The sequence below is a fragment of the Ursus maritimus genome, unplaced genomic scaffold, assembly GCF_017311325.1.
Source record: "Ursus maritimus isolate PB19 unplaced genomic scaffold, ASM1731132v1 scaffold_21, whole genome shotgun sequence".
Taxonomy (NCBI): Eukaryota; Metazoa; Chordata; class Mammalia; order Carnivora; family Ursidae; genus Ursus; species Ursus maritimus.
The window spans coordinates 21,672,404-21,685,466 of record NW_024424564.1 but is presented as its reverse complement, the minus strand read 5'-3'; the positions used below and the strand labels follow the sequence as shown (position 1 = coordinate 21,685,466).

General features: G+C 34.7%; 1 protein-coding gene and 1 pseudogene across 9 annotated transcripts in view; both read right to left on the bottom strand.

Moving 5' to 3' along the window:
• METTL25 (methyltransferase like 25) overlaps nucleotides 1-13,063 on the bottom strand; it is a 137,240-nt gene that overhangs the window by 61,535 nt on the left and 62,642 nt on the right. For all 9 annotated transcript variants that reach the window (XR_566578.2, XR_566579.2, XR_566580.2 and 6 more), the window contains 3 exons: nucleotides 8,648-8,742; nucleotides 4,986-5,015; nucleotides 919-992 (listed from right to left, as the gene is read on the bottom strand). Coding sequence is in view for 3 of the 9 variants with exons in the window: in XM_008683602.2 (XP_008681824.1) it covers nucleotides 919-992; nucleotides 4,986-5,015; nucleotides 8,648-8,742 (199 nt within the window). In the remaining 6 variants the exon portion in view is untranslated. The remainder of the gene's footprint in view (nucleotides 1-918; nucleotides 993-4,985; nucleotides 5,016-8,647; nucleotides 8,743-13,063) is intronic.
• On the bottom strand, nucleotides 4,241-4,392 carry LOC121104482 (annotated as a pseudogene).

Below are 13,063 nucleotides of genomic sequence, written 5' to 3'. Positions count from 1 at the left end.
ACTTCTCAGTAGTTCAGAAAGCATGAGAAATTCACTTGTAGACAATTCTGAAGATTGGTAAACAGGGAAAAGAGAATGGAGTCTGCAATCAGATTTGGGAGTTATCTACACAGAAATGATAGTTTAAACCAATGGGTATGTAGTATTTATATGTCATAATTTCTATCAGTAAAAAAAAATGTAATTTTCTCTCCTACAGACAAAATAACTAATCTAAAAATAGTTTCTATGTCTGTTAATAAGTGTGGATTCATTTTTGAGAACCTCAAAATTGTCCTATTTTAACTTGAAGAATAATCCTATTACAATCAAATGGCTATCAGAATCCTAAAATTGTAATTAGCAAGAGGATATTCATGAAACTTGCCAGAATTGCAAATGTAAGCTTGAGTACAGCACTTACTGAACCAATATCATGGAAAAATTCTCCCATCCCTGCCTCTCTGTCTATGCAATGCATTATTTGGAAAAAACAAAAACAAAACATATGCAGGGCTACTATTTTACCAGTAACAATGGCCACAATTGTTTATGATCAATTTCTGTTCTCATTAGCTAAGTGTTTAGGCTGTATTGGTTGTGAAACATTTTAAATATAACTCTTGCTCATATAATAATGTTACAGTCACTGAATTACTTATATATAACATTTCAACGTTTCTAAAATTCTAAATTACAATTGATACAGACCACTTTATCATTACACCAACTCTTCAGGACAAAAAGGAGTCATTAGAGCCCCCACTTTAATAATGATTAACCTAAGATATAGCTGCTGCATACTTCCTTGTTACCATAGACTTAAGATCAAATTCAAAGCTTCTTCTACTAATAACAGTGACCCTGAATAAATTCATCTGGGCTAAAAGTCACTTCACTTACAAAACAATATAGTTATTCTTATTAAAATTCTCATACCATTTGGTGATGCCATAACATTCTTTAATAATATCCTGAAGGACAGCTCGATAGAAGAGTGATTCAGTAGGCAGCTGAAAAAAATGTAGATACGTATATGAGCACAAGAAACAAAAAACATAAATCAAATCAATACTAGAGTTAGGACCATAAGTGAATGTTAGAAACCTGACTTTGTTGCAAAACATTGAGGACACTTTAAAAATTTTTCCATTTTAAGTTACATTAAAATCCTGAGGCTAATACTCACTGAGAAAGTAATTCTGCATGAAAATAGAAGACACTGTAAGAGAAATGGTAGTGAATGAAGAAGAAAAAGCAAAATCAAAGAAAAATAAGCTAATGTCCCAAATGGAGTGCCATTCAATATAAAATGTGGAAATAAACTTTCATGACTAGCCAAATCAGCTCTGGAGCCTCTAAGAGAGCAGTCAGGTAGAATACGTGCAAAAGAGAAGAGAATGTGGGTTTGTCCTAATGGCGGTGGAACTGAGATAATATTACTCAGGATTCACACCTGGAAAGAGAACGTACTATTCTAACTAAAGACATTCTAAAAATATGTCTGAGGTCTGAAAGATCATAGCATTGGCTATTGTAGAGTTGAAAAGGGCACGCTTTTTGTCCTTTGGAAAGGACATAGGATTAGGTGTCCATGAAGGCTTTCCAAAGGAAAGAAGGTATGACTGAAGAGAAAGGCCCCAGTGAAACATGATAATTTTGAAGAAGTAGAAGGTAAAAAAAAGTACTATACATAAAATAAAACACTTCGTTGAAAAAACGGAAGTGGTAATCAAACTAAGAAACTGCAAAAGTCTCCCAAACTCCACCACATTCGCACAGACCTCCTAATATTGAGAGTGTAAATAAATCCAACATGAAATAGCAAATATTATCAGCAACAACCCTGGTTCCATTCCAAGTCACTAACGGAAAAAAAAAAAAAAAGAAAGAAAAGAAAAGAAAAATGAGCCAGAGTAAAGGGAGGTCAACCATACTGAATTGTTCTGAGAAGTCTAATAAGGTGAAACTCCAAACTGTGCAGTGTCTGGTAAAGTTTTAAAGACAGAGGTCAGTAGACTGTACATATTCCCTGAGTTATCCTTTTGTAACTTCTCTTCTCCTTCAGAGCACAAAATTGTTATTTTCATCTGTTCTCAACAAAAATATGTTTGGATTCAGATGGAGTTTAGCACAAAATAAAATCTTGCCTGTATGCTTAGGCAGAAAACTTAACTCTATTGCTCCTCTCCTCATCTGACCTCAAGTTCCTACACTGTGGGCCCCTGGTGTTGAAACTACAAGAAAACACAAGTTGGGAGTTGAGGGTCAACCATTATTTCTTGGCTCTTCACCTAATGGCATTGCCTTCTTAAGTCACTGGAAAATGTCTGACTTGCAGGATCTTGATAGAACACTTGGAAAGAACACGTTACATCTTTTCTGGATGGTGGGAATAGTGGGGAGGGTGATTCTAGTCAGAAATGGTGTTAAGAATACCACAGTCCCCAATTCAGCTCCTAAAATAACGTACTGACAGCAGACATACATACATACTTGAGTGCCCACAGTAAAATTTATAACTTCTTATATAAAATCTCTTTCTAAATACAACTCCTTGACTTAAGACAAACTGATTTCTAAACTTTTTTTCCTGGAAGACTGCTCTAAAACATTTCATTCTAAATTTCCCATCTCTGGATATACTTTTCATTTGGCATTTTTTCATCTTGATAATTCTTTTTTGCAGTACCAAAAATCTCTATCATCTGTCCCTCACTTCTTCCCAAATCCCTTCAGTTTTCTCACAAAAATGCTGAAATCCCCTTTCATATATTAACACCTATTGTTCTATTGAAATTCAAGGCATTCTGGGAAATCTATTATTATATGAAGCATAATATTAGCATTAGTATTAAAATGGCTTACAAAGTTCTTATTTTTTATTTGGTTAGTTATATAAGTAGGAAGATTAATTTTATGTAAATTTTATACTAAATTCTAAAAATAGTTGAGCTGGTATTTGAACTGAAGAAGCCTAGCTCAGATGTCTCTGTATCAAGCCATGATGCTATTTTGCCTCTTGGACACTTGGGCAGGGATGAGGTATCATTAGTTTTATTATGTATTTCATTTAGGGAAAAAAAAACCTCTTAAAAATATGGTGTGCCTGGGTAACTCAGTCAGATGAGGGGCTGACTCTCGACTTCAGCTCAGGTCATGTTATCAGGATCCTGGTATTGAGCCCCATGTCTAGCTCCATGCACATGGGGAGTCTGCTTAAGGATTCTTCTTCTCCCTCCCCCCTTCCCTCCACTATCTCTAAAAGCAAAAAGCAAAAAATTATTAAAAATAAAGCTTTCCATTCTGTGCCTTTGAGAAAAATTATATAAACGGTATAAAGATAATTTAGAAATAAATTTATATAGTTATTAAAAACTGGTTGAAAAGGACAAAAAAAACCCAAGAAATGCATTTAAACAAGAGATCATATGGAAATGCATACAGATATACAAACAGGATAGAATAAATCATCATTCCCAAGTTATCCCGAGTAAGTAAGAGCTTTACAGCTGTTTCCTAAGAAAAAGGGAAGAGAGTGATGAAGTACCTTCAAATGTGCATTCCTAGAATAACTAGGACTATCCATTCTGGTAAATACAGACTGGGGGTAAGTGGTAAGGGAATCAATATCTCCCTGGCACTGTGTGTCTGACTATTCCAAGAATAAACTGGATGTGGCTCAGAGTTTACTTTCTTTCCTTCGGAAGTGATAAATCAACTTAACACTTTAACGCATTTTAAATGGGAGGGAGCAAAAAGAGCACACCCTTAAAGTGTATTATCTTAGGCATGCATTTTACAGGTCTAGTGGAAAGGGCACTGAGCTGGAAGTCAGAACTCTGCAATTAATTAAGGGAGCTAGAATGCATTATTAAACGTCTGCTGTGTATCATGTTCTCATGTAAGTTTGGGATAATACCCAACTTACAAGATTGACTGTAAATATGAGTAAGCACTTGGGAAATTGAAAAACACCACAAAAATGCACAGGAACATTATTATGATAAAGGCTCTTTCCTCTTCCACATCCCTAGGGAACCACTAGGTTGATATGCAATATGGCTGTTAACTGCAAACCAGGCGTTTGAGACTAAAGCCCACACACCTAAACAATATGCTCTAATGCCTTTAAAAACAACAGTTTTTATCAACTTTCAGATAGGTATTATGAATACATTTTTTAAAAAAAGTTCTTAGCATTGTACCTGGCCCAGTAAATACTCAGTAAATGATATTTGTTGCTATTGTCTTTTTCAAATTATTATTATAATTTTAAAAAATTCAAATTAACATATTAACGTTCCTTAAAAAAACTAAAATTTAGGTCTAACAAGAAATCTTGTTTTCAATTAGCAATAATCGTGCCTCGGATAAACCTCATTGGTTAAGATACTGCCACTGTGCAAAGCTAAGAAATCTTGTGAAAGGCTTAAAAAGAAATCTTAAAATTTTTTTAGAAATTTCTAAAATGTTTCATGAATTATAAGGTAGAGGATAAGGCAATTACATGGATATTTTGGGGATACATTAACTTCTGTTTATATGCGCAAGCCCATTTGGCTATTTCAATTAATGACTAATCAAGTAAAATAAGGAAAACAGTTAAAACAACAACAAAATGTGTGTTTTGGACTATAGGTAAAAAATAAACTGAATGCTATACCATGTTTATCTTTGCTTGAACTAAGTCCATAAAAGCCTGTCAGCAATAGTAGTCTTTAGAAATATTTATAGACTGTTTAGTATATTATGAAGAAATGAGACATTAGTATCAAGAATATAATGTAGAAGTTAAAAGTTTAATTTACTTTTTCTGAAAGTTCACTTCTCTTTTAAAGTAAACTTACAGAAAATGTATAAATTTCAATATGAAGAGGTGAAAGAAGAAGTGATATTTATTAAAAGCCATCAGGTTTTAAGTTCAACAGCAGGTCAAGTAGGAAGAGTACTTTAAGAAAACTATCCGGTCCATCTGCTGTATTAGAGTAAACCTTTTTACTTACCCCTTGGCCAACTGCAACTCGTTCCAATGCCTTTGGAGTAAAAATAAGGAGAAAAAAATAAGACAGAGACTGCTCATATATTTGGTCTTACCTTATAAGACTTATAAACACACCGTACAAGGGCTTATAACGTGACATTTAAAAAGATTAATCAAGTGATAACATGTAAGTTTATACATTTAAAAGTGTTAATATCATTAAGGAATGTTAACTGGTACACTTGTATAATTTAGGGTTGGTTTATAATAGATATGTGTCATGTACACAAGCACAAACACACCTCAACTGTATACACTCCTTGAATTTTAGAAAAAATAAAACAGAAAAGAAATGAAATAACATCCTCTTGGCTCACTTTTAGTTTAGCTAAAACAATCAAATCCAAAATTATTATTTTTTTAATTCAAAGCTATTATTATGTATGTGTGTATATACTATACATACACGCGCACACACGTTTGTTACTTTTAACTTATTTTCATCTAATTTTTTATAAACACAGTTTCATATTTTATTATACAAGGTTGTACTGAAAACTTAGTTTAGAAAAGTATGTATAGTTTTGATCTGCCTGGTCTGTAAATTCACATCAAATTCATATATGATCAAGTGCCCAGTAGAAGAGAAAGTAATACCTATTTTTACAATTTTATATATAGCTAGTTTTCTATTTATATTTATTTAAGATCTAGAACAGTTTTAGAAAATATTTCCTAATATTTCTAGTAAATACTCATAATCCAACATATACGAAAGGTATATATGAAAGATTTGCCATAATTTAAATATGGAATAGAGGCTTCTAAAACTTTTTTTAGAAACACATGTCTACACATAGAGTTTTATAACTAAATTAGATTAAAATATTTTAATATTTCAATATTTAACTTTATTTTTTAAATTTTAATCAAAATATTTCAAAACAAAGTAGTAAAATATAATAGATCTGCATGTACTTCCTGTTCAATTTAAAATACCCATATTTGCTTCCGATTGCTATTCTTCATTAATAATACTTGTTAGATATAGCTGAATCATATACTTCTAAAACTAAAGATAATTTACAGATTATCCTGTGTAAGTACAATTTTTACAGCTGCACAAGCTCCCTGACAAGGTAAAGTACTTGCCACAAGTTGTATAGTTAGGTAGCAAGTGAGCGAGAAGCAAAAACTTGTTCTTTGAACACTGATAAACTTCTCTTGCTCTCACACCATGAAGATTTAGTAGCAAAATGAGTTCACTGTATAAAAAGTTGCTTCACAGAAAGTGTTTGAAGAAAAAATTTGCAATTTTTCCATTGACTTGAAAGATACCTTTACTGAACATCTACAGCCACAGATTTATGAATACAGAAGAAAGATACTATATAATTTTCATATTAAATTAAACAGCAACAGGCCTAGAATAAATTTATTATTGAAGAAAACACTGACTTTCATTTACGGTACTGTTTGTGCTCATTTCAGATTAGATTTTTGTGTTACGGCTTTTGCTAAAAGACTGAAACTGAATAAAGAAACAAGAATTTTTAATAAGTTGCTTGGTGTTGATAAAAGTATCTGCTTTTAGATAAATATAACTAGTTAAAAGTAGTCAATAACAAGACTACTTTTAGTATGTGTTGTGGATGAGGGATTTTAAAAATATAAATGATAAATTATGATGACATAATAAAAGATAATCAGGTAGGTGATAAGAAGTTTCTTGCAAACATTAGTATTTTTCTTGGCCACTAAATAAAGATAATGAAGAAAATATATCAAGTGTTCATGTCATACTAATCTAAAATATTTTGCAGTTTTATCAGGGTTAAAGTATGCTGACAAGATTGTACTAATCTAATTAAAATTTTATCTCTGGTTAGTCCCTTAACGATTTTTCTGAAAGTGTCACCAGAAAGGTCTTTCTCTCTTTTTTAATCCCTGAGGCTTTGATTATTTGTAGAAAAGGTCATGTATGGAGCAAAAGGCAATAAAAAATGCACCAAAAAAATGTTCCTTGGCCTTCAAAAAAGTTGCCAAGGTAGCCAGGGACTGGGATGGAGCCAAGGAGAGGGGCATTCTATAGGAAGCTGACGTTGGTCAGGAAAATCTATTAAGTGCAGTATGGTCTATATATTCTATATTCTGAAATTTATTTTCAAAATGCTTCTTTTTATTTCTTTGAATGTTTATTTTCACAGCAACCATTTTTTTTAAAAGATTTTATTTATTTATTTGACAGAGACAGCCAGCGAGAGAGGGAACACAAGCAGGGGGAGTGGGAGAGGAAGAAGCAGGCCCCTAGCAGAGGAGACTGATGTGGGGCTCGATCCCAGAACGCCGGGATCATGCCCTGAGCCGAAGGCAGACGCTTAATGACTGAGCCACCCAGACGCCCCCACAGCAACCATTTTTATTTTGTGAATGCAGTATATTCTTTTATCTAAGGGATATTAATAGTTATTTTACATTATTTTATTTGATTTTGTAGTCTCTATTTCCTCCAAGTTTCTTTTGTTCTCCTTATCTGATCTCTGTTCTTTCATGTTAGACTTTCTTTAGACATCTATGTGATTCTTGGCTATCTGCTGATAATTAAAATGGGGGTATCATAAACCTGATTAGAAGTATTATGCTTATGAGTGAGGACTGCTGGTTGTGTGTTTCATCATAAAGGCGACAAGTATCCTACTTTGTTGTAAAATCCCCGATTCCAGTATCATTAGGTCTTTTCTCTTAGGCTAGTCAGATTCCCCAGGAAAGACTATTTTAATTTCTTGCCTGGAGGGTATAATCCTGGTTGCTGGCATTCTTAGAACCAAAGTCATTCCAAGAATTGCCTGTCATTTGAACATGACTCTGAACAAATATCACTAGCAGATATAATGAAAGAACAAGACAATTTCCAAGAAAAGCAATTTAAGGAGATTTATAAAAATTATTATTTGAGCATAAATAGATTTCTAAAATAATTCTAGGATCTAAGACCTAGAACACTGGAGCACTATTTTTTATACTGCTGTGTAACTGGCCTAAAAATAATGACCATAGAATAATTAATTTATCTTGGGGTTGGACATTAAACACATTACTTAACCAACTATATTTTAAGTTTCTCATGACAAAAAATAACTTACACTTTTTAACTTACGTTTATCCTTTGTAAACTAACATAGCACCGTGAATACAGAATACCACATGCTAAAATGTTCTAGGTCTAAGGACACTGGCCAAATCAGGCACATTAAATTAAAAAACTAATTAAATAGTTACTTCATATTCCAGGTAGCTTATTAATATTTTTCCCATTCTATAAGAAATTAAGGGACCAAATGATCTACTACAAACATACACAAACATGCCACAGAACTGTGAATAAAGCACTGAACTAATAATTCTGTATTAAATACCTGCTAGTTGGTACATTCTATATGATAATTAATTACATATAAAAATTACATGTAAAAAAGTATAACCATAAATTGTTACCACAATGCATGTTAAGTAGTAGATAATGTTGGAAGGGCAAGTCATTTTTTTTCTTAAAATTTGCAATGCACAAAAGCATTAATAATGATGCTCTGCAAAACTTAGCATTTAATTTATAATATTAGCCAAAAATAATAAATTCTGCAACATCTGGATAAAGCTCTTAGTCCAGCAAAAATATAATCATACCAAACATGCTGACATTCTGGCATTACGACCACAGCACCATCTCTCTTCCTTCAAATATTGGCACATTGGAAATCCCCACTTTTCTTGGGTACTTTCTGCAGATGGGGGAAAAATATGGATTATTCAAATAAGATTCCTCCTCTTTCAGTTAAAGTAAACAATCTATGGAGAAAGAAAAGCCATCAATGAGAGTCAAACGGTAGTTAAACATGGAGGTAGTAATGTTTAACAATTCATTCCAATTTGCTAATTAAAAGCATATTAATCTTATGAAAGTGGTATTTTCAACAAGAGCTGTTTTGTGTTTAAGCTTTAGGTTTGATACTAACCAAACTGCCAAAACCATTTTTCTAAGATTTAGCAAAAGCAATTTAAAATGGAAGTACTCTTCATGTTCAGTGTGACTATACGAAATAAGTAATGAGATACTGGATATTTACTGCTGACCTGACTTTCTAAAAAAATGATTTATTAAACGACATTTGGTAATTTATTATAGAACAGAATTAATTCATCCCTAATAATGATGAAGCTTCAATTTTTTTTCAACCACTATATTCACTTTCCAGGAAAAGAACAGCTGTGTAAGTTCTTGTTTCTTCATTATATTAACAGGCCGCAATATTTTCAATTGTGACGCAATTTGGCTCAAATGCATATATGGTTTAAGTAACACAACAAAAATCAACATTCATTTCTTTTTTTTTTTTTAAAGATTTTTATTTACTTATTCGACAGAGATAGAGACAGCCAGCGAGAGAGGGAACACAAGCAGGGGGAGTGGGAGAGGAAGAAGCAGGCTCATAGCGGAGGAGCCTGATGTGGGGCTCGATCCCATAACACCGGGATCACGCCCTGAGCCGAAGGCAGACGATTAATCGCTGTGCCACCCAGGCGCCCCTTTTTCCCCTCTTATAACCAAAAAGAGAAATATCTAGATCTTACTATAAAGAGTAAGGGGCTAGAGAGGTGGGTTTGTGTTATTTTATTCACAATAGCTGGGAAAGGTGCTACCCAATAAAATAGCTCTATCTTCCCTTTCCCCTAGCCGTTCTCTTGTTCCTTGCAGACAGGAATGGAGATCAAAGGCATGATGGGATTAGTCCCTGCCGTCCCTAGAAAGATAGTGGTGAAGCTGTGAGGGTGTGGTAGGGGGAAGATGGGTGGGAATTACTCAGAGGAATTCTGAGTTCTGGGACTCCCAGATTTCTAGTAATAAAGGGAAGATGAAGGCAGGGATACATAGGACCCCCAGTATCCCTCTTGATTTCAGATGACACAAATACAGAAGCCAACAGCAGAGGCTGCTGAGCACATGGGACTGTTGTTAGAAAAACGGAGATTAGTAAAAGATGGTCTTATTGCATGTTCACTAACTTAACACTGATGAAGGTGATGAGGGTAGAGAAGGGCTGTGGTGTTCCTAAGGGCTCATAAAGCTACTCTTTTCCACTACAATGAAGGCCTACAGAAGGTACTTTTTGTTTAGTATAAGGGAGCTTCTTCTCCAACCCTACATAACTGTGATGGCAGAAGAGCAGTCTTACTCGATGTACATGGCTCCCTGAATCTCTAGCCAAAACACCTGAGATCCTAGGACTCTTACAGTTGATCGGAATTGCCAGCCTTGGTTCAGGGTTATGTGAAATCCCATCAAAGCCTTTCTCCTTTGGACACCTGGTGGTTGTGGGATCTCCTTGAAGTTTTCCGAATCTACATCACAGTTTCCTCTGTGGTTGAGGTCATGGTGGCCTCACAGCTCCGGTGGTTTTTTAAGAGTAAGTGCAAACAATTGATAAAGAGGCAGGACATCCTCAAAGTCAAACAAAGCCTTTCATGTACAGGTTCAATATTATCTTTGGAATCTACTTCAGCAGCTTCATTCTGACTGCAGTGAAAAAGGAGGCTCACTTGTATGTCCTGAATCAAAGTCACAGAGTTCAAGGCTTCTATTGTTATGTATCAATTTCCTATTTAACTGTGTTCATACATTTAAATCTAGTCAAACTGAGCTTTAACCACCCTTATCAGTTGCTTTTCCCTAGGATCACTTTCAGGATATCTTTAAATGATAATTTTGGAATAGATGAAGACTCCTGTTTTTTCTTCTATTCCATTTCTTTTTTGTTGGCTTTAGAAATCCATTAATCTAATAAAAGGAGAGCTTCTACTAGTTCTTCCTTCTTGTGTTAAAAATATTATTATCCACTTAATTAAGCAAGTTTTAACTTAAGAACCATCTTCTATTATTCTTTCCTTTAATCCCCAAGTTTTTATATACACAACCTCTTAATTATACCTCCTTTTCATTTTCAATCTTCATTAGCTCTTGACTGGGTATATGCAATACCTACTTACCAATTTTTTTCTCTTTCCTTTAGTCTTGTTCATCCTTTATATTAAGAGGAACATTATCTTTCTAAAATAGACCTATCTAACCATGTCACTCCAATAGCTCTTATTTCCCTCACCACTAGCATCTATGAAACAAAACCTAATGGGTATTTTTCTTACTGTGGATTTTCAGGAGGTTCTGATATTCCTTCTTTATAATATTCTCTCCCTCTGGTTCCATGATACCATGCTCTCTTATTTGTGGCCTATGCTCTTCATATCCCCTGATAGTTTGTTATTTTGTGTCTACTCAGTGTTTGTAAGGATTAATCCTTTTGCCCCCTTTAAACATTTTTGAAGAAGGATTCAAACTCAAATGATTTCAGTTGGTTAATAAATGTATGAAGCAGCTAGACAGAATAAAATAGGTACCAATCAATTTGTGTGGTAACTAAGTATCTCATTTGCCCTGTCTTATTGCTATTTAAAGCACAATTTGGGCATAATACAACTGTCAAAATTGTCCAAAATGTGTCTGTGGGCACTCACTATCAGTGAGAGCCAGTGTGTAACCCCTCTTCTCTCTGTATGCTTTCCCTAGGCAATCTTACCTATACCTCAATATACACTGACGATTCCTCTATTAATTTCCTAGGGTGGCTGTAACAAATTACTACACACTTGGTAGCTTAAAACAATAGAAAGGTATTCTCTTACAGTTCTGGAGGCTAGAAGTCTGAAATCAAGGTATGGGCTGAGTCATGCTCTCCCTGAAGGCTGTAGGGAAGAATCCTTTCCTTGCCCCTTCCTAGCTTCTGGTGGTTGCTGGCAATCCTTGGCATTCCTTGGCTTGGAGTTATACCACTCCAGTTTCTGCCTCTGTCTTCACATAGCTGTCTTCCCTCTGTGTCTCTCTGCATCCTCTCCTCTTCTTATAAGGACACTCACTATTGGATTTAAGGTCCACCCTATTCCAGTATGACCCCATCTTAACTAATTAGATCTATAAATACCCTATTTCTAAATGAGGTCACATTCTGAGGTTCTGAGTTGATGTGATTTTTTGGGAGACACTATTCAAGCTACTCCAATTCCTAAATTATATCTTCAACCTCTTCTCTAAGATCTAATTCTTTTTTTTTTTTTTAAGATTTTATTTATTTATTTGACAGAGAGAGAGACAGCCAGTGAGAGAGGGAACACAAGCAGGGGGAGTGGGAGAGGAAGAAGCAGGCTTCCAGCGGAGGAGGGAGCCCAATGCGGGGCTCAATCCCAGGATGCTGGGATCACGCCCTGAGCCGAAGGGAGATGCTTAATGACCAAGCCACCCACACACCCCTCTAAGATTTAATTCTGCATCACGAACAGCCTAACTACCATCTCCAAATAGATATTTCATTGGCACTTGATAATCAACATGTCCAAAATATAAATAACTGAATGACACAAAAACCAGATGTCCTAAAATTTCCTATTTCCGTGACTGGCATCAACATTTATTCATTTACATGAGTAAAAAAATTCAGGAATCTTCTCAGACACTTCCCCATACATAGCTTGTTTTAGAAATTCCAGTTTATTTTTCCCCTAAATATTCCTCAAATCCATTCATATGCTCTACTTCCACCACCCCAAACTACTATGCTACAAAACTGCTATGAAAGCTTCTTGACTGGTTACCAACACACACTCTTGCTCTTTTTATTTCAGTTTTAATATCGCAAAGTGGTCTTTTAGAATATAAACCTCATCAGTTCATTTCCCGATTTAACAGGTCCTTCTTCTCCTTTCAGACTGAAAACCAAGAAAAGACTCTTAACTATAGAGAACTGATGGTTACCAGAATGGAGGTGGATGGGGGGATGGGTTACATAGGTGATGGGGATGAAGGAAGGCACTTGCTATGATGAGCACCGGGTGTTGTATGGAAATGTTCTATCACTATATTGCACACCTGAAACTAATACTACATTGTAATGTTAACTAACTGGAATTTAAATAAAAACTTTAAAAAGAAAGATTAAGACCCTGTTCCTTAGGGGCGCCTGGGTGGCTCAGTCGTTAAGCGTCCGCCTTCGGCTC